The 22,194-nt window shown below is 38.5% G+C and overlaps 1 protein-coding gene across 3 annotated transcripts in view; it reads right to left on the bottom strand.

Annotated features, from left to right (window-relative positions):
* mctp2b (multiple C2 domains, transmembrane 2b) overlaps window positions 1-22,194 on the bottom strand; it is a 48,363-nt gene that overhangs the window by 3,551 nt on the left and 22,618 nt on the right. For 2 of the 3 annotated variants that reach the window (XR_014770718.1, XM_084721520.1), the window contains exons 4-20: window positions 21,474-21,616; window positions 20,404-20,480; window positions 19,451-19,565; window positions 19,259-19,291; window positions 17,237-17,407; window positions 15,117-15,247; window positions 14,375-14,561; window positions 12,522-12,615; window positions 12,326-12,428; window positions 12,087-12,189; window positions 11,796-11,897; window positions 11,609-11,683; window positions 9,706-9,825; window positions 4,769-4,882; window positions 2,718-2,759; window positions 850-959; window positions 442-551 (exon numbers count right to left, since the gene is read on the bottom strand). Coding sequence is in view for 2 of the 3 variants with exons in the window: in XM_084721520.1 (XP_084577646.1) it covers window positions 442-551; window positions 850-959; window positions 2,718-2,759; window positions 4,769-4,882; window positions 9,706-9,825; window positions 11,609-11,683; window positions 11,796-11,897; window positions 12,087-12,189; window positions 12,326-12,428; window positions 12,522-12,615; window positions 14,375-14,561; window positions 15,117-15,247; window positions 17,237-17,407; window positions 19,259-19,291; window positions 19,451-19,565; window positions 20,404-20,480; window positions 21,474-21,616 (1,830 nt within the window). In the remaining variant the exon portion in view is untranslated. The remainder of the gene's footprint in view (window positions 1-441; window positions 552-849; window positions 960-2,717; window positions 2,760-4,768; window positions 4,883-9,705; window positions 9,826-11,608; window positions 11,684-11,795; window positions 11,898-12,086; window positions 12,190-12,325; window positions 12,429-12,521; window positions 12,616-14,374; window positions 14,562-15,116; window positions 15,248-17,236; window positions 17,408-19,258; window positions 19,292-19,450; window positions 19,566-20,403; window positions 20,481-21,473; window positions 21,617-22,194) is intronic. The other variant, XM_084721532.1, reaches the window with a different exon arrangement.

The following is a 22,194-nucleotide window of genomic DNA, read 5'->3' as shown; positions in this document are numbered from 1 at the left end:
CCCCTGTGGCTGCGCTCTTTGTTTCCACACAAACAAATACCTGCAGAGGAGACACACGCTGTCCAACAAATATTGCCTAGAGTACTACAGTATGTACAGAATATTGTTTTACTTTCACTTTGTAAGATGCAACATTTTACACACTCTAGTCATGCAGACAGAATCTTATGCTGTAAGACTTTTCACTGCAATTCATACATAACTAACCAGCGAATATTAAAAAGATAAGGGGGACGAAGTTGCAGGAGCCAGAAGATATACAACCAAAACACTCGTGTAACCTTGTAAATCTCATGGATAATAGAAAGGTGCTTGGAAAAGAAATAAAAATAGTAGCATTGTTGGTAGACAGGGATTTTACACAGTGATGAGGAACTCAGCTAAAATAGAGGCAAACAGACACAAACACAGATGACATAATAAACCGAGTTAGAGACTCACCCCATATTAAAACTATGTAGCGTACAGGAATGTAGTATGTAATGATTGTTGCAATGGCAAAGACCAGGAAAGCCAGACTGGACAGGAACGGCACCGACCAGTTGAAAGTGCTGAAAAATGAAGATCATAAACATCAGTAAGTGTAATTTAATTTATTGTAAACAAAATACAGTAATAAAATCTAACTGAGGCCTCACTGAAGCAGATTTATTCTTTCATACAGAATAATTACAGATCAAAGACAATTAAAATATGTCAAAATGGTCAGAACATTTCAAGAAAATGTTCTAATAATCCATTTAATACTTTGATAAGCATTTGAGAAACATTTGAGATCCTTCAAGCTGAAATACAAATAAATATTCAACTCTAGTGAGGTGGAATTTACGATGAATGTTTAATTCTTACTTTTTAATCCTCTCCCCAAAACAGGCGATCTCATCCAGCAGGTTTTGAAGGGTGATGATGGTGTCTTGGACCATGTGGATTTTCTCTATCAGCCCTTTTCTCTCTGACTCCTGCAGCAGAAAACAAAAAACAACTCCGATGTAAAACAAGAAGAATTCACACAGACCAGGAGGTGTTCACTTACTGTGTTTTATTTACTACTTTGTTGTGTATTTGTTGGGAATTTGATTGAAGGAAAAGTAGATCATTTTCAGCAGCTAACTGTATTAGAATTTGTCGTAGAAATTTCAGAAATTAAAAAAACAAACCTTCATGAATGTAATAAAAGGTTTGTACTGATTGAAAAAGATAGTTGCTATAATACCTTGTGACAGATTAAATACATATTTAAAAGGGAGGTGAAGTTTAATTGTGCTCTTTGTGTGTGTTGCTGTTATATGGCTTTGTGTTGACAGTTTTACATTGCCCCTGTGAATGAGATATTGTATCATTAAATATTTCCTGTTTAAAGAAAGGTTAAATTAAAAAAAAGAAATAATTTATTCAACTGATTCATTATAACAGAGCTATTCTGAAGTATGTGGGATCTAAATATCAGGATTTTAGTTTGGTTTGGATCATAAAAAGCTTTACAAAATGATAAAAAAAAAAGAAGAAATTTGTCATATCTGACTAGACTAGATATCTCAAGGCCACAGGTTTGATCCCTACAAGACTTTATAATAATGACTAAATGTCTCTGAGACAGACACCAGACAGATACTTTAAAAGCAAGTTTGGAAATGGGTTTTTGAAGTGAAAGCTCTTCAGAACGGGACTGGACTTCACATTATGAAAGAGACGAGGCACCGTTCTCAGGCTAGTCTGGATCCCTGGAGGGACGGATGGCTTTAAAGTAAACAGAGGAGACCAGACCCTCTGAAGATCTCTGCAGTGAGAGCCAGACTTCAGACAGAGACTCGGACCACATGTCCACATCAAACACAGTGAGACTGGAGGAGGGTTAGAGGACTAAAGAGGAGCCGGAGTCTGTGAGGACAATCGGTGGCAGCGGTGGTTATTGGGGGACTGTTTACTGGCCAAAGTCATGGTTTTTGTCACTGTGTGATCTGTGTGTGTGTGTGTGTGTTTGCTGTGAGTGATTGCTGGCTCGATGCCATCCAGACGTTGGGGATGAGCCTGGGAAAAAGAGCTGCAGAGGGGATCAAACCTGGGATACTCCAGATGCACAGCGACTATCAGTCTCAAAAAACACATGTAAGACAATTTACATTCACCTCAGTCAAATATCCATTATGTGCTAAACCACTTCAGCCCCTTTAGGGTCATGTTCCCACTAGAACCAGTATGAGAACACCAGCCATTCAAAATATCTACAATAAACTGCTGTCATTCTGAAGAAATATTTCATTGCCTAAAAGCATTGTAACACTTTCAACACAAACTTTGAAAACGAGCTTTGAAAAAGCATGTCTAAGTGCTGTCATTAGTTCCATATTGATGGTATTATATGGTGTGTTAAGCTCAGGGACTTTCCCAAATGCAGCACAGCCTTTTCCCCCGCCCCTCTATTAGCATATGAATGTGTTGTGACATGTGGAAGCGGGCTGCTGAGGTCTTCATTAAGCCTGAATGTCTTTTGGTAACCACAAGTTTACAAAAAAATACAACTAGTGGCTGGCAGGAATCAAAATGCATCAGAAGATTTAGTGCTGAATAAAGGGCTTAACAACATAGATCATTTTGTCAACATGTAAAAATAAACTCTTTTATATTCATCAGCATATAGAAATACAAATGGTTGGAGTCAACAAAGAACTGCAAAAACCCCCCCAAAACAACAATAAAAAAAACTCACAGATACATACCTTCTCATCATCCTCATCCTCATCCGCCAAATCCATATTGTCCTGGGAAAAAAAATAATCAGAATAGTATTTTAGACATTAGACTCTAGTGACTGTTGGAGTTTCTACATTATAAGCTTTGACACTGGGACTCTGTATTAACTCCAGTTGAGTCACGGGTTTGTCATCTGACGGAGTGCAGGGATCAGCAGGGACCCCGAGGTCACCCCCCAAAACCACTCAGCACTGCAGGACAGATGACTGACAGGTTGTGTTGGCTTTTGTCACAATAAGACAAGGCAACTGACGGTCTATAACAGAATATGCTTAAATGTCAGTAATCAATATTTTTCTATTAATAGTGGATCACATGACTACTTGTGCGTGAAAGGAGTTGCTCAAAGTGACAAATCCACAGAGAATAATCTCTTGACTCCCCTCAGGGAGTTCAACTCAGTTCTATTGAGCGTTTCAGCATCTTTCAATTGTTTTGGCCTACAACTCTGTTGTTGTTTTGGTTCACTCTCACCGCTCTCATACCTCATTGTTTTGGGCCACAGCAGACAGCTATTTTCAGCAAGAAAAACTTTAAAAACCCACTGCACCCCCTACAGCAGACAGGTAAGTTAACAACTAGCTGGTAAACATAGTGGAACATTTAGCAATTAAAAGGTGTGTTTTTCAGGAGTTGGTTGACAGCAGAAATGAAGCTAAAACAAGACTGAATTTTTAACTTTTGATTGCAAGGTGGCAAGAAACACAAACACAACTCCAAATGAATGATAATGTTGCTCCGTCACTGCTAGATGTGTAAATAAGCAGCTGTTTGCTGGTTCATATACATATACACGTGTATATTATAGTATTTTACTCTATAGATCTTCACTGCTTAGCACTAGTTTTATTCTCCCATTACTTGTCATGCATGTAAATGAGCGTCACATGATGGAGTACATCTGGATCAGCTATTTATTTTATTTTCATGGCTGTAGAGAAATAATAAGACAATTATTAATTTATTTGACAAGGAAAAGTTTTTTTTATCACTGTTTTGTTATCTTTGTGTTCTGGACTGCTGGAAGACATCACTTTGGGTTCTGGAAACTAGTGAATTGATTTTTTTCCCCAAATGTGACATGTATGGTCTAAAACAGGCATGTCCAAATAAAGGGCCGAGCGGCTGCAAGTTTGCGCTCCAACCAACTTGACTAAAAGCTGTTTGAGGACTGAAATCAGTTGATTAAATGAGTTGAGTCTGGTGTTCTCTGGCTTGATAGGAACGAAAACCCACAGCCACATGGCCCTTCATGGAATAGTTTGGACATGCATGGTCTGAAACATTATATAACTAATGGAAGAAAAGTCAAATTAGTCAAAAATGAAAACTGACATTAGTTGCAGGCCTACATGGATATAAATCAGCACATATTCCGCTGATTTCACAATATAACGTTACATTGTTGTCTGAAGAGGGCTCTGTGTATGTAATTTGCTAGAACCTATAGTCTGTGTTGAACTACCATTACTGTATCCAGTAAATACAGCTGCTGCTCTACAGCACAGATAAAATACAGCACCCTTTTTTTCTGTGAAACTGAGTGGTCACGGTGAAAAAAAAGTCACTGAGAATTGTGACCTTCTCAAAAAGGAGGCCTATAAACTTTTTCTAATTTAACCAGTCATAACAAGAAGAGGGCAACAGACCAATTACAGTGAAGAAGAGGCAGATTCAGGACAATGACTAGAAGCAGAGTGAAAAAACAGAAAACGGTGTTAGTAAGGGACAAGCACTGCAAATTAGCTTTGGCTATAATGATATGTTGCTTTAGTCCATTCAGTCAGTTTTCTATGCTTATTTATTATGTGTTATTTTATTATTATGTATCATGTGGCTAGGTGCAGCTGGTTGCTATGGAAACAAACCAGCTTTTACTCATGAGAACAAAATGTGGTTGAGGTAGCCGTTCTTTATTCTGCGAAATAAAGGAAGGACTGTGAAGAGGAGCCAGAAGGGTCATCAGGCTGAAGGAGAAGGAGCTGGACGAGATTCGACAAAGCTGCTGTGGACTCACCACGTCCTGGCTGACGCGTCCGGAGCGGATCTGGAGGTAGTTCCACGAGATCAGCAGGACCAGAAAGAAGGGCAGCATGTAAAACTCCCAGTACCACACGGTCACCACAAACACCTGCAGGCAGAGAGGGGCCACAGGGGTCAGATATCAGAGAGGGCAGACGCAAGGGGGATGAAGAGGATAAAACAAACTGGTCTCTATTAAGACACCCTCAAAGACATTTTCAATAGTTCCTGAATCCTCGCCAGCTAAAGGTTGATCTGATCGGCTTTTGATTACACAAGCACTGGTCAAGCTGATGAAGGCTACCCTGCCATTATTAAAGCCTTGCTTCCTACGTACAGTTATTCTGCATATGCAGTGCAGGGTGACCACTCCGCTCAGCTCGAGTGACTCTCCCTCAACCCACTGCATATGCATGGACATTAACCACCTTAAGTCTAATTGCTCTGCCTCTCTCATCTTGTGTACATTAAAGCCGACTGTGCCATTCACTGCAGGCCCAGGGAGCCTGTGTGTGAATATGTCATTAACATCCATAATGGCACTTGTGATGCACATTCCACCTGTGCGTGGCTCAGGTAAAATGGATGAGAGGAGAAAGAAATACAGCTTGTGATGTCTCAATTGCACGGCTAAATGGAACTATAAAATAATCCTGTCAGAGAGGCAGCGCCGGCCAAAATGGCAGCGAGCCACGAGGCGTGGGCAAGGGTTTACAGGTTTTTATATGCTAATAAAAATAGAAGTGAACATCTGGTAAAGACATCACTCTCCTCTGAGGCACCAACTGACATAAAAGATGACAGATCCCCCCACCCACCCACCCACCACCACCACCGCTACCACCATCAGCTTTAATGTGCAAAAAGCCAAGCATGCTCTTGTCTGTGTTATCACAAGCCAAAACAGGGCCTGGGAGAGGAGATGAAACCAATTCCTCCCTGAAAGGGTTATGTTTTATTAGTGAGGACTTTGTAATGACTGGGAGAGCCGGGACAGGGGGGAAGGCCAAGTCACGCTTTGGTGGAAATGTATACTCAGGCCATAAAGATTGTGATAATTGCAGCCCATTTCAGCTTGAGAGGCATTACACAGTCTTCGACAGCAAAAAGGGGCTCTGGAAATACAATCCAGATCAGAGAGGGGGAAAAAATGAAAGGCTACCTAATGTTAGGAGAGCTACTGAACTGTGAGGGTCGCACATTTTCAGAATGTAGCAGGATTTCCACACTAATGCTCGGGGCAGGGTTTGCATGGCACAGCGGTAATCCAAGAGCACAGGAATCACACTGACAACATTCACTCCATTCATTGTTTTAAAGAGAGATTGTGTAACTTTTGCTGGACAGAAGCTACTGTGGCCATAAGTAACAATTATGGGATAAGGTTAAATGCCATCAAGTCCGTGGACCATGATGTCTAACTAATGTTGACTAACATTAGCAAACATTAGCCACCATCAGCTGATGGTCATACCAAGCTAAGTAAGACCATAGATAGTCTGACTAATCTATGATGACCATGTCTATAATGCATTATAAACTAGAGGTGTCATGTTTCTCCCAATGCACGATTCGGGTTGACTTTCAATTTTAAGGTCAAGATCTGATTTGGTTTTCGATTTAAACACTTTTTTTGTTTGTTTGTTTTTTTGTTTGAGCACTAATGGCTATGCCATTGTCAGACTACAGTCTCGATTAGCAAAGATCAACAGATAATCGGTTTTATGCCCTGAGAACTGTCATTTAGATGTTCAAATTCTTCTTTAAAAAGACAGAAAAGTGCACACAAGTAGGTGGGGTTGAGAGAAAAAAAAACATGCTGGGAGAATGTTCAATCCTGCTTATGATTTCTGATTTTTGATTGAACTTATTTGAATCATGAAATCATGAGAACCTTTTTATGCATTATAATGAGTTTATAACATCGTACAATTATTGTTATAGGCACTCATAAATATTCAGAATGCTTTTTTGCAAGGAGTACATTACATGAGTACAGTTATAACACATTATAATGTGATAATAGCTTACTATAAGTGGTTATTAGGTGCTTTACATAAAGTAACCCTAACCCTGCTTTTTGTGTTTCTCACTGATGGAAAAAAACATTGTTGATTACAACTAAAGGTATACAGTGTCATAAGCAGATTATAACACATTACATGTGTTTATTCCAAGTGATTTCCAATTCTAACAATGCTTTGTAAATGTGTTTATAATGCATTATAGACATGGGCATCAAAGAAAGTGTTACTAAAAACTTTTAGTCTTAATGCAAACTCATGTAAGTAGTGTGTTCACTGAAGTTATTCTAATAAGCAAATATTACACCTCCCGCTTCTGAAGAGCACGACAATTTAATTGGATTTTGTTTTCTAAGCACATATACAGCAGTTACTGGATTCCCAGTAAGGTGTATAGAGTCTGTTTCAAAGATTATGCAGTATTGTCAAAATGATGAGTGTACATTCATGCACGAAGGAGGATATGCCCCAGATCCACTCATTTTGGATGAAGATTCACTGTTACTTCGCCAACATCACACATGCACAGTTTATATTTTGTCCAAACTTAAATGCTTTAGGGAGGTGTTGTCTGATCTTCCATGATCAATGGAGGTGATAAGGACTGAAGTTTTCTCTGGAACCTCCTTGGAAGGATGAGAGGATGAGGTGAAAGAGTTTAGAGCAGTTGCTGCACAAGAAAGACTGTCATATAGAAATATGAAAAAATGTATATATATATATATATATATATATATATATATATATATATGTGTGTGTATATATATATATATATATATATATATATATATATATATATATATATATATATATATATATATATATATATATATATATATATATATGTGTGTGTGTGTGTGTGTATATATATATATATATATATATATATATATATATATATATATATATATATATACATACTCTAATTTTGAGAGACAGTATAAAATCATAACTCCCACATGGATGAATGTCATCTGTCTGCTTTGACCTTCTCCTTTCACTTTATAAAAGAAATATATATATATATACACATAAGAATATTGTTAAGAATATTTCTGTCTCTCAAAATTAGTGGGGTTTTTTTGCTTCATTTCTAACCAACCCACTTTGTATTTCTGATGACTCCTCTTGTTTCTTTGGGTGTGGTAACTAACTAAGCTGTATCTTTTTTCTGATTTACAGTACTCATGTTATATTTCAAAATAACAATTCAAAGTCATAAAAAAAAACAAAAAACTAAGCAGCAACTCCCACCACCTTTTACAAAGTTTGACAGTCGGCAGATGTTGCAGGTGGTTTGTCATTTCATCCTGTCATGTAGAGTGAGGCTTTGATTCATCACTCTCATGTGGCGGTTATTAAGCAGGCATTTATTTCTTCTCACTGAGGCTTGAAAAGGCGGCGAGCATTAGTGTGAAAACATGAGTACAGATGGTACTGTCTTTCAAACACTGAGATGCAGTGGGAGGATGTGTGTGTGTGTGTGTGTGTGTGTGTGTGTGTGTGTGTGTGTGTGTGTGTGTGTGTGTGTTGTGTTGTGTTGTGTGCTTGTTCATGCTTGTATTAAGTGTGTGTGTGTCTGAACTGTCAGGCAAAACAACAACATTATTCCTAATAATTAACACACACACACACACACACACACACACACACACACACACACACACACACACACACACACATATATATATATATATACATGTATGTAATAAAAGGGGATTCTTCAGAATCACGTTAAGAATATTTTGCCATCATAAAATAGTGTCCCATTGTGAGTACCTGTGCATTTAGATTGCTTTAAATATTTTTAAATTGGCAAGCAGTTTCTAATTAAAGCCCCCTGACCCCTGACCTCATCTTGGAAGACAGTGTTTAGGTCTAAGTGATCCCCAATGGCAAAACTAATTGCAACACTCATCCAAGTACTACCACTCTTTGCTGGTTAGTTTTATGTCTGTTTGAATCTTTCATTTTGCATTATGCGTTTTTTTTTTTTGTTTGTTTTTTTAAACAGTTTTTGCTTATACATCTGCAAAAATATGAAAGAGTAATTGTGAGAAAGGTCTATGGTGTAAAAACAGAACGATTTTTTAAAATGCTCCTGATAAAAACTATTAGTGACAATAATTGCACAGTTCAAGGCTAAAGAGCGGCTTCTGTTCAGATAACAGCTCTGTGCTGCAGCTCCCATTTTTCACAGCAAATTGAACAAACTGTACCATTGGCTGGTGTACAGTATCTCTTTACCAGTCTCAGAAGTAATTCCTTGGATGCTGAGCAAAACTTTAGTGCCATCTACAGGACGTGCGCTGCAAAAACAAAAGGAACTTTCCATGACCTTGATTGCCTGCATAGTTAATGCACAACTTGCTGTATGCCATTTCAATCGAGCCCGATCTGGGAGAGAATAACCCCAAAAAGATCAGCACCCACTCCACTTTGCAGTTTAAAGACAAGGCTGAGAGGCTTCTCCTGTGTTTCTGTCTTAACACTTGTACTCAACAATGGCAGGATGGAGAACAAGCCTTATCTCTGAAGAGCCTTTTAATTGGACTTCTGTCTGCATAATGGGGTCTAAATCAAACCAAGCACAGATTGGACAGAGGGTTAATGAGTTGTCAGGGAAGTAGAACAAAAATAGACTCTATCTCGGGTCCACTGGGACTCTACTCTCTCCAGCTGAGGCTTAACTCTGCATCCACGAGACACGCAGCACTGAAAAGCGTCCACTCCAACACAGAGCTGGGGCCAAGCCTGCGTTTCTGCTGAGCCCAACGCCGCATTGATTAAGATTCTCGCTGGGAGAGTTCAAGTAGGGGCTGGCCAGACTGCGGTTGTCTTCCGCAGCTTGGAGGGAAAACAGAGGGAAATGCAGATAGTGTGTTGATAAGCAGTTAAAGCACTTCACCAGGAAGGCTAGCAGGCTCCTCTGAACGCTCTCCCACTGGAAGCAGCTTTTGATGTACTGCAGAGTCGACATGATAGCCCTGTACAGTGTCTGAACACGCAGCACGTTCCTGGCCAGAGCCTGAAAGACACATTACAAACAAGAAAACACATTAATATTAAAGCTGTTATGTTTAAAATATGGATAAATGTGCTCTTAATGATGTTTTCATTGTGTGTCGGTTTAATTTTGTAAGAAGTGTATTCAAATCAAACAGGACACATCCAGTCAGCTAGAGAATTAGTGAGAGTGGCTAGTATGTTTTGGAATGAGCCAATGTGGTCAGGGGGCAAAAAATGTCAGTAATCTGACCTGATTTTGTCAACCAAGACTTTCAACATCAAAACAGAAGGAACCCCTGCACGTTACGAGCCGAGTCGTCAGTGTGTAAGCCAATTTTGTCGTTAGCGAGCGACGTATTGTCTGACAACAATGAGTCTTTGTGGGAAGTACAGACAGTCAGGCACCCTGTCTCGCACCCTGTCTTGCACACTGTATATCAAACTAATGTAGCAGAACAGTGGACAAGAACTCAGACACAGTTGGGGGCAATTAAAACCCGATTCAACTAATTCAGGCGAAGGAAAGTCTTTGCTTTTGGAGTTGATGCTTTTTGGAGTAAAGCAAAGTAAAGCTGCTCACATTCAGCTCGTAAAGAGCTAATTGATAATAACACATGGCAACATTTGTACAACTTGTCGTCTGCCTTTCCTTTCTCTTCACTCCTCTCATTTTAAGATGACTTTTTGGGGGTTTTTTTGGCCTTATTTGATAGGGGCCAAAAACCCCCCAAAAGAAGAACAGACAGGAAAAGGGGCAGAGAGAGAGGGGACGACTCCTAGCAAAGGGCTGCAGGCTAGAATCAAACCAATCGCCGCTGCAGAGGACTGATCGCCTCAATACATGGGGCACATGCTCTACCAGCTGAGCTACAGAGGCGCCTATTCTCTTCACTCCTATTCTTTGAAATTTTAATTATCCAAGCATTACAGGAATATTGTCAAAAGTGCAGTGACCTCTGACCCTTTCCCTCTTTACTGATGTGAGGTTTAATGTTATGCAACCAACTATCTTTTTCATTATCATTTAATCTGCTGTTAATTTTTCAGATAAAATAATTACAGATTTGGTCCATAAAATGTCACAATTTCCTAAAATCAAATGTCTTTAAAACCCTTGTTTTGTCCTACCAACCCTGTCCAAAGGTATTCAGTTTCCTATCATAGAATAAAGCAGCAAATCTGCTTATTTATTTCGGCACTATATCAGAATTATATCAATATCTTCGATTGTGGATATTGTTACAAAGTGATATGGAATAAGTTTAGTCTTTTCTTGGTTTTAAAGGCTGCATTACAGTAAAGTAGCCAATAGAGGTATTTCATCAAAAACACTGTGATATTTGAGTTTGTCCATACTGTTTACAATTATCTGAGAATTTATGGTATATCATTTTAGAGAAAATGTACTCTGGCTGTGAGTCCTCTGCAGTGGCTGTGGGTTTGACACCCATCTGCAGCTATTTGTTGCAAGTCATCCCACCACTCTCCCTCCCCCTTTCCTGTCCTATCAGAAAATATTTATATCATGATATTTATTGTATATCATGGAATGGCCTAAGTAGTGAGATAAAGCATTATTTATAGATAATATAGCTTAGCCCTACAGTAAACAAAATAATTTATCAATCGATAGAGTTCAAATGCTAATCTGTCCTTTCTATGCAAGTGTATGCTGCTCTGCATGAATAAAAATCAACTTAACAACTGCAATTAAACTGCATTACAATTTTTTTTGACTCAGTGCAAAATTATGACTCCCAAAACCTACATTGTACAGTAAATGAATGAGAGCTATGTCAAACCTTTTTGGAAAATTTGGGATTATCCTCCATGAATTTTCTCTCCCTTGGCTGGAAGGTTCTTATACTTGCTCTGACCTGATTTAAAAAAAAAAAACATCATGAAGCAACAAGAAGCACACAGAATCAGGCTCATCTTCCAGAGCCATGATGTATTCATGTCCTCTTTGCAAGCTGAACTTTTACTTACAGGGTTAAAAATAACCTCCAGCTCCAGAGTGATGCTCCCCTTCGACATCCTACCTAAGTCTTCTTTCTTCAGCGGGAAGGCGATCTGTTGTCCCCTGCGGATCTGCAGGACAGAAAGGGCATCAGGTGTTGAACTCAGCCATGAACCTGACCATCAGTCACGCTGGATTACATCTTAGCAAGTCTTCAACCCGCTGGAGTGTTTTCACCCTCTTCACTTTAATTTAGACACAGAGTGTAAATAGATTAGTCTATTGTGTGCATGAAGGACTCTCAGTGAGGTTGTGAGTACCGAGAGCAGGGGAATGGCAACTTTTCCCAGGAAGTCTGGCGCCTTGTCTCCATCCTCATCAAAGATAGTCACCACCAGAGCATCATGAATGTCTTTGACAGGGCTGCGGAGACAAACAAGGAGGTAAGATAATCTGCACAAAGCAGCCCACGCAACAGAAGCACTCCATGTCCCAACATAAAGCATACATGCTACATACATACTGTAGTATTACAGAGAGAAAAGAGACTCAAACTGACAATGTGAAGACTTTATTCCACTCTGGGTAGAGGCTCTTGTAGACTGTGTGGGTCTGCAGTCTGTCATTCCCCAGTTCCAACACACAGAAGGGATCGCTCTTGCCTGCAGAACATGACAAAAACAGTTTCACACTGGGCTTCCTCTGTCCAGTGTGACCGAACAAAGACAGAACTTAAGTCCAAATGTGTGACATACCATTTAAATCAGCAGCCAGCAGATCTGAGGCCTTGATCACTTTGACTTGAAGGAAACCAACATCACGGAGGTTATTCAGGGTCGTTTTCAAACTCTGTGGGGACAATAAGCAGACAGGAAAAATGAACATGAAAATTTCAATTAAGTTTGATTAATAAGTTTGTGTTAAGCTGTGACATCTGGGATTTGAGAGACCAAAAAGCGGTGCTTTCACAAGCTATAGCATTATATTGGAGGAAAAAAATTACTAACAAAAGATTACTTCTGCACACTATCTCCTTTCTCAAAATAATGTTAATCAAAAAACTGCATTTTGGTCCTTAGACCAGATACAGATTCAGGTGACATTTTTTCTTCTGCATCAGAAAAGTTTTGTTTTGACTCGTACTTCTCATATTTCCACAAGAACTTAAAAACTTGCAATGCATTGTGACACAGCTAAAATCTAGTTTTAAAAGTTTTTCCTTCTGCATCAGAAAAGTTTTGTTTTGACCCGTACATCTCATATTTCCACAAGAACTTAAAAACTTGCAATGCATTGTGACACAGCTAAAATCTAGTTTTGAAAGTTACGAAATATTCACCATGATGCATTACCCATTTTAAACAAGTTGCTGTTATTTTATTTTCCTACTTTTCCTGCATGGATTGAAACCAGTGGCTGCAAGACAGGCATGACAAAACAGAAGCTCAAAACTAAAAACTCTAAAAAAATGTTATGCTTTGGAAAATGGTTGATGATAAAATGTGAAATGTGTAGTGCAACTTTTTCTAACAATCTTTAAGGCAGGCTTTAAGTGATGGTATATCCAACACAGTCCTAAATATTTGTCCCTCCCCCTGTCTGTCCATCATCAAGGATGGTTTATGAGAAGTGTTAATGTTGGCCCTTTTTTATTTTCAATGTGCAACTTCATTTGCCACCATGCAGTGTTGGGGAGTAGTGTACTGGATGTTATTAAAATGGTAGTTTAGCTACATTATGCACTGGCTTGCTGGTAGATCAATTATATTCATATTTGCATAGTGATTCAAGCAATTAAAATACTTTTCTGGCATTTTTCGGGTTGTTAACTACTGAATCTACAATTGTGGACAAAGCGGGGCATTTCATTTTTTTAGATTACATATGAACTGTGAACAAGTTTGCATTACATTTTTAAAATAATTTCGTATAACATGTACATTGTAAATTTGATCATTTATTTATAAGGCAGTTTAATTAAACAAATTAGATTTCTCCTAAATGCAGCTTTGCTGAAGTCCAACTTTTTCCAGTGTGAAGTAATTGGTTGCAAAGTTATGCTTTCAAAGTTGCTTCCCCAACACTGCAATTATGTCTGTTTTCAATGTTATATCCACCATGCCACCAAGCTGTATTTTAACACTCAACACTTACTTTTAACACTTACAGACCTTGTCACTAGCTGATGTTAAAAACACTGATAAAGCAGGAATTTTTGTTGCCGACTCTCTCATTACAAGGTAGACACCACCATATTTTGCCCTTTCATCAAAGAAAGCAGTGCAAAAATCTTGTTTAAACTTAACAAACCTAAAATTGACTCAAATTCTGAATCCCTAGATGCCAGTTTTTAATCACTGAGTATACCACACACCTTTATCTTCACTTTTATCTTATTGTAATGGATTTTACCTACCTTAATTAACAGATTTTCTGCAGAGCTCAATTTATCTCTTGGTCACCACCTGCTTTTATATTATAAAACTAGATTAAAGATTACACTGATAACAATCCAATAACTCACACACTAACACACTGTATACTGACACTTCAGCTGTAAGTGATGCACCCATGGTACAGTACAGATAGAAGTATTAATAGTACTGACGTAGTTTTCCAGCTGGTTCTGTTGCTCATGTGGTTCGTCGAGCGGTGCGGCACAGAGGTCAGAGATGGAGACTCCACTGCATGTGTTGAGCGTAAGCAGGAAGACCAAGCGTCCTCTTCCCTGGTCCAGGGTGTGTGTGAACAGCTGCCTCTGATTGAAAGGGACCCTGGACAAGTCCACTTCACACCTGTACACACAAACACACACATACAAAGGATCTGAAACTGCATGCTCATGCAGTTACAGTAGCCTTATGAACCTAAAAGTCTAAATACATCACACATAAAAAATAGTATGCGCACATACAGGCATAAAGCAAGTATACACATGTGCACAGACCTACATTCACAAGATAAGAGATACTAATCCACATTTAATCCTTGCAGTGCCAGCCTACATTTTTCACATTGGTCATTGCTATATGGGAAGACTCACTGGGCATTTTTTGGGGGCAACATTATGAAGGCTGCACACTAAACAACTGACCGTTCACTTAGACACACACACACCAATCTCGCAGCTGACATTGGTCTTTTCTTCCAAATTATCAGGTGCAAAATCACAGCAGTTCCTCGGGATGAAATGTCAAACCTCTTTTTAAAAAGGACGGTTTTTGTTGTCGTTCACAGGGTTCAGGTGTTTTGCAGCAAAATGAATCACATCATTCGTTTTAAGATTGTTCCCATACAGGCTTTGAAGGGCAAAGTATACACAAACACAGAGCTTCTGAATGCAGACTCACGTTCCTAAACACTCCTCGGTCCTTCGTCCTTCCTTGGACCAGAGCTCCACCTCCAGGATGTTTGAACCGTCCAAGTACTGGTTTAGGGTGAACCTCTCTCTCCACTGAGGTTTGGACACTTTGCAGTGATTCTGAATCAGAAATTAATTTAGACCATAAAACATTAAAAAGTAGCCATTCAAATGCATATAATGGAGTCAAAAAACATTCATGCCCTAATTTTCCTTTTATGTTGCAATGGTAATTAACTTTTTCTACATGCTGAAAAAGTCAGTTCTGAATCAAAAAAAAGAAAGATATTGAAGATACGCCATGCACAGCAGTGCTTCTCTCTTGGGTACCAGCTGTGCCGGGTAAGCCACATTAAACCAAAAATCAAAGTTAAAGCGCACACCAGGATACTTGGCTGGATACTATTTTATTAATAGATTACATTAAAAACAAACAACTGCGTGTTTAGCATGTTGCTTCATCAGACTCATTCAGTGCTTGATTGGCATTAGGTGTGCCTTTAAAAATAATCAGGCTCCAGTTAGTGGAGAATCCAACAGGTTCATATTTTCCAATACAAAAAAGAAAAAAATAATGGGCAATAGCATCTATAATTCACCCATACAAATTAGATATAAATATTACATTTCCATTTTGATTAGATAATGAGGTACAAGTAATGTCAGAAAACAAAATCTGCAGATTCAGATGAAGAGTAGCTCCAGAATGCCTACATCACCATAGGACACCGTAAGTACACAAATATCCTCATAATAAGATACATATGGGTAAAATCACAGAAAAAGGTAGAAAAGATATATATTAGAAGAAAGAAGGTACCATACAAAATATACAGGCCTAAAGCTTAATAACAAAAGTTGGAGGAGGTGAATGGTCAATCAGAAATCAATCTTGTGTCAGTCGAATGTCAGAAATCGTGGACTTTTATAACATTTGTTATCCACAGCTAATATTTAGAACATTAACCAATTGCTGTGTCCAGTTTTTTTAACCACATTTGTAAATTTGATTTTCCAACAGTCGTGTGTGTGAATATTTTGTTTCATCAGAAATTCCACATCACACATGAAGGCATAAAAAGTAATTACTGTCACTTTGAACCTCGATATTAGACAGGAAAAATAAATACAAGAAATAAAAGAAACAATGCCGCTCATTAGATTGCAGCCTTGATGTGTAAAGGATGATGCTGCAGAATAGCAAGATGATCATAAATGACAGCGGCCACCGACCCAGCAGCACAAGAAAGTGAGCATCGTTGCTAGATATCATCCAGCTGCCAGGATGAGCAATGATTAGCGTTCAGGCATTTCATGGCACAAGTCCATTTTCCATCCATCTTATTCCATGTCTTTCCCAGAACTTCTCTTTTACATGATCTGTGATCATCATAGTGCATTAAAGTCTATCATTTGCACTTAAGAGCAGATTATTGTACTGTTGTATTCATCACAAGCCACTCTGGACTAGTGCTGGGGAGTATATCAATATTATACTAATGTTGTGATATGAGACTAGATACCATCTTAGATTTTGGATAATTTTATGTTGTGTTGTCTTCCTTGTTTGTATTGGCTGGTTTTAAATGCTGCATTACAGTAAAGTGATGTCATTCTCTGAACTTATTAAACTGTTATAACTGTTATATGATTCACCTTTACCTGATTAGTCATTATACCCACATTACTGACTATAATTTGCCAACATCTCATTGTGTTAAATTTTTGTGAAAGCAGTCATCGCTACAATATTGTCTCAATCTATACTTTTTTTTTACTTTTGTTAACACCTTTCTAGAATCGGTGTTGTACATTGTATATACTAATAAATGGATAAATTCAAATGTCTGGTTTTGAAGAAACACTTCAGTATTTTTCTAAATACATTTGGGAAAGAAGGGAAATGACAGAGAAAGATAAGGAAAGAAAAATACAAGTGTAGAGTTTAAGATTATGAATTAAATAATGAAGAAAAATGTTTGGGATTGGAGGAGAAAATGAGCAGAGGAAGTGGAGGGGGAAGAGAATTTAAGAATAACAAAGACAATTCAAGAGTGGGAGGAGGAGGGGAGTGGAGGAGATGAAAAACATTAGTCCTCCATCCAGTACCTTGCTTTTGTATCTCTGCTCTCCCAGTCTGAAGCGAACAAAGAGCTGACCTCCTGGAGTGTCCAGCGGCAGCTCCTGACCCTCGACCAGAGTCACTGACACCACAGAGGTCCACAGCTGATTCTTCTTCAGCGTCTCTGACAGACGAAAGCTCTGAGAAGAGCCTCCCGCCTGCAGGAGACGGATTTGAAACAAAGGAAAGAAGGGAAAAGGGAGAAAGAGGGAGGAAAAAAAGAGATTCGAAAACTTGCATGTTGTATCAGGATATCTATTACTTCAATCAAATGAAATCCTTCATTTACATATTAACTAATAATAAATCTTTTCTTTCTTGTAAGAAAGGGAACAAAACCCAAAGTGAAATTGTCACCTATACCATGTAAAGCTTAAATCCAATGGCAACATGCTGCAAATCAGTGCAATGGACATTACAACAAGCACCCGTAGATGACAGCTGAATGAAACCACATTATCTGTCCTCTCCAGTGAAAAGGGGATGAAATTGTTCATTTCATTTCACTGAGAGATTAGGTAAAGCCTGCAGTAGCTACAATGCACAGCAGCGTCTCTCTTCCATATATAATAGGGAGGCATATTCTAAGATAATTAGCTGAGCTTACATGGAGACACAGCACTGTGGGGAGATACATTTAACCCAGATTCAATTAATGCAGATCAAGCCGGCGCTGACGTCCTGTCTGAATGTGTTCTGCCACATGCATAGGCAGAAAACCACGTTTCAATTAACAGACCTCACTGAATACACTTGGCAGGGAACAATAGGTATCTGAAGCAGCAGGGGAACGTGCACTCACTGGCCACTTTATTAGGTACACCTGTGTAGTAATGCTAACACAAAATCATGTGGCTGCAACTCAAACTATAAACATGCAGACACGGACACAAGTTTTTCTGCTAATCCAAGGAACGAGAGAAGATGCCAGATGTGGTGGTTCAAACTTTCTTAGAAAGAGCCGCCCCACTCAGACTCATAGATTCATGCACTACAGAGGATAGGCTGTACAGAAAATAGCATGATAAGCCAAAAAAAAGCATGCATTCAGTAGTTGATCTGTAGGTGAAAACACCTCATTAGTGAAGTCAGAACACAACGACCAGATGCATTTAATGGACAAGCCTGCCAATATTCCTTTTTTTTTCTTTTTGTTATTTTCAACGAATTCCATGAAAAAAAAAAAGAAAAAAGACGGTGAGTATTCTCAGCTTTCCTACCTTGTCTGTGCTTCGGACTGACAACATAAATCTTAAAAAAAGGGTCACAATTATACATATATACAATTATAGCCTTGCTAAATGTAATCCACTCTGGGGTTTTATCGCTACAACCTAACTTACTTTAGATTAATATTACTGTAGCTGACATTCCTCAGCTCCTCTTATTATTATTATTATTATTGTTATTGTCCCATAAATCAAATGTTTTAGCATTAGATAATTAGTCACCCTTTATAAGGTGGAATAATTGGCATCAACAGGACGGGGTATGTGCGATCAATTCAAAATAAACTACAGTGCCCACTTTCACTGCATTTATAGATTTTAGATAAGAATAGCACAGATAAACAGGGTGTATCAAGTTTTTAATACGCATACAATGCTTGTTAGCAGAATCAATTCATTGTCGGCTTTGGTCTTTTCATGGGATTTATTGACAATAAGAGATAAGCAGACTGAAACTAAAAGATAATAGTAAGGCCCACACATATACTGTTCAACAGTGCTGTGTTGAGGGGCGCCTCTATACACACAACAAATCCAGTTGTGTATTGATTCAGTGGGGAAAAAAGGCCTTTTATGCTGTTTTAGAGGCAAGACGTGTGTGAGGTATTAGGTAGGTATACCTAAAATATCAGTGACCACAGATTGACAATGACCTACTGCTTAATCATACAATTACTGTGTAGAAAAACTAATTTTTTCACATTCACTTGTCAGATTTTATAAAATGCCATAAAATGTTACTTAATGTCTGTCCAGTGTGTTCCCTCCATCATGTCTTACCCTAATACTTCGTTTTCGTTTTTGGGGCCACCGCTGCCAACAGGAGCATGCATGTTAGGTGCAAAACAGAATGACACTGTGGTTAGTAGGACATAGACAGAAACATTAAATAAAAATATAAATGTATAATAAATGCAATCCATCCCTACTGCCAGATAACATGCAGTAAATATATATGGCAGCTTGCCATACATTTCCTCTTTTGCTGTCTCCTTCTCTGAGTGACAGACTCATGTCCACCAGAACAACTCCCATGTCCTCCTCCAGGCTGTTTGGGTCATCCAAAGGCAAAGAAAACTCGTTGACTCTGGAAAAAAAGTGGCAAATGTCTGCTTCAGTTAAAGAGATTTAACAGGTCCAGATCAGAGATGGACAGCTGTGTGCTGCTTATGTATTCTAAAGGTTTGCTAGATGACTAAGAGGACAGGAGAGCAGGACAACACATTCCGCTACACAAAATGATGTATTTCTTGTACTGTTTTTCTTGTGAAACACTGGATAATTTTATTCCTTAAGGCAAAAATAAAACAATTTGAATCTTTGATTGAAATGGCCACCAAACACAGATGTTATGCCACCTGTGACAGAAGGTCACAAGTCGGCAAAGCTTCATTGTAAGGGGGAAAACACCAAAATGGTTGGGAACCACTGGTTTAGTACATACAGAAATTAAATTATAGAGTAAAGCTGCAGCTGCACTGTTTGTTGTTTGCTGAGGAGAAAACTTAACACGGAGCAACTCCTGATTTTCTCCTCTTTCAATCCAAATAAATAGCTTTCCTTAAGCAATAAATTGGTCAGAGTGATGAATATGGACCAATAAGTAACAAGAAACTGCAGCAGAGAAATACCAAAGATATGCTTGAGGAATTTTTTAAGTGTAGCTATTACATAGTCTGTCCACCAGAGAGCACTGACGTACTTACTGTCCTACTGAAAATGTCTCATTCAGTACATATCATGCTCACAATCCCTTTTAGAAAAGCAGCATTTAAAGAATAAAATCTATTGTATCAATGACAGTAATGGCCTCAAAAATCCAGTATGAGATTATACTGTAAACTACACATGAACAGTGTACACTCCAACCGCTCCCTAGTCATACTTCTCAGAGTTTTCCATCATACTCTCATGGAGGCACTCACTTGTCCATCTCCAGATCACTCAGGGTGACGCTGGCAGAGCCCATGAAGTCATCAGTAGTGAGATCACGGTCATATACCTGTGTCATACCAAACACCAAGAGACTGTTAAGACAGAGGGCATCATTGACGCAATATTGTAACAGTGAGTGGCTGCTTGCACTACTGTCCGTGGAGCCTCATAAATCATGATCACAGTTTATCATTTCTGTGAATGTTGTGCAGAAACTGAGCAGCCATGAATTTTAACAATGACACATTGAGTGAAATTTTCAGTGAAAATCTTGTTTTTGAAATGTAAATGTCAACAAATATGGGTTGAAGCTAGAAATTTTGTTAGATAAAAATTTACGAATTTTAGAAATTATTACATTTACCTTTTTTCAATGAATTTTGACTACTGGAAATGTTTGGATCACACAAGCTGAATACAACCCTACACAGCCACCACAGGAATCCAGTTCTACAAATAGCAAGATACTAATAATGTTAGTGTAGCCTAATCTTTATTTGCAACAATGCAGAAATACCACATTTTGACAGAATGAATCGACATGTACAACAAACAATAAACCTGCACAGCATTTGAATGTTGATTTTGCATTCGAATGGCAATGTTAAGAACGAAGCTTCGAATTATTCAGTAACTTTAGCTAATTTACTCAACGATGAATGGTGAAATTTCAGCCTGAGGTAGAGGGTGGCTGAAACAAACAAGTGACTTGAGGCAAAGTGCTGCAGTAGCAATATTCTCAGTAAGAGCATTGCTGAATAAAACATTTATTTGATATTGAGACTTATCCCACACACAGCTGCATTTTAGACTTCACCTCGTACGTGGCTCTGAGGCTGCACTACCTGAGGTGCAATCACAGTAACTCCCCCAAAACACTGTGATATGCAAACACATTGTAACATCAAACACATTAAAGAAGCTTGACTGACCACTTGACAAAACCAACACCTTGACTACAGTGCTCTTCTGATTTTAACAGAAACACTCTCCCACGAAAAAATAATGTTTTTTTCCAGTGAATAATGCATTTAACTCATAAAAAGTGACTGTAAGTTACCTTGATGTACAGTTTCTGGTTCAGATCCTTCACAGGGAGGGAGAAGGTCTCATTCCAGGTGGGATTGAGTTCTTTATAAATTACTTTGCTTTTGTAGAATGTTTTCCCGTCCAGTTTGAATTTCACATAAGGGTCACTGGTGCCTGAAAATGACATAAACATAAAACAGTGCAGTTCGGATTAGCAATTGATACTGATGTTCCTTTTACTGAGCAGACTGGTGGGGGGAGGAGTTGGCGTCTTGTTAAACGATACTTCAACAGTCCACACATAGTAATTGTTGATGATGTTTCTGATACTGGGGATTAAACATTCATTACAAGATCACAATGCAGCTGTTTTTTAATTTAGCCTTCAGTTTTTAAAATTTTTTGCTTATTTTATTTTATTTTGTTTTTATTTATTTATTTACTAGTCCTCTTGAGCTGTGAAAGGACGTTGCTTTGACTTCTGAAATTTATAGTTTGACACAACTGAGGACACCACTTCTCTTTTCACTCCATCTTTCAAAAGCAGGGTTGATTTACCATGTTGACCAGCTGTGATAAATAAATTAATTTACCCTGCTTCTTATTTCCAAATTAGTTTTCTAAATAGCCACTGACCCTAATTTTTTTGAACTTTTAGAGAAACGTACTGATTTCCAGTAAGAGGGAGGACCAGCCTGCTCACAGTGTCATTTCTCATGTGTCTTTACGGAGGATGTGTGTTTTTTCCCTCC

Source organism: Lutjanus erythropterus, chromosome 1 (genome assembly GCF_056507025.1).
Source record: "Lutjanus erythropterus isolate fLutEry1 chromosome 1, fLutEry1.hap2, whole genome shotgun sequence".
Lineage (NCBI taxonomy): Eukaryota > Metazoa > Chordata > Actinopteri > Lutjaniformes > Lutjanidae > Lutjanus > Lutjanus erythropterus.
This window is presented reverse-complemented; position numbering and strand designations above follow the sequence as displayed.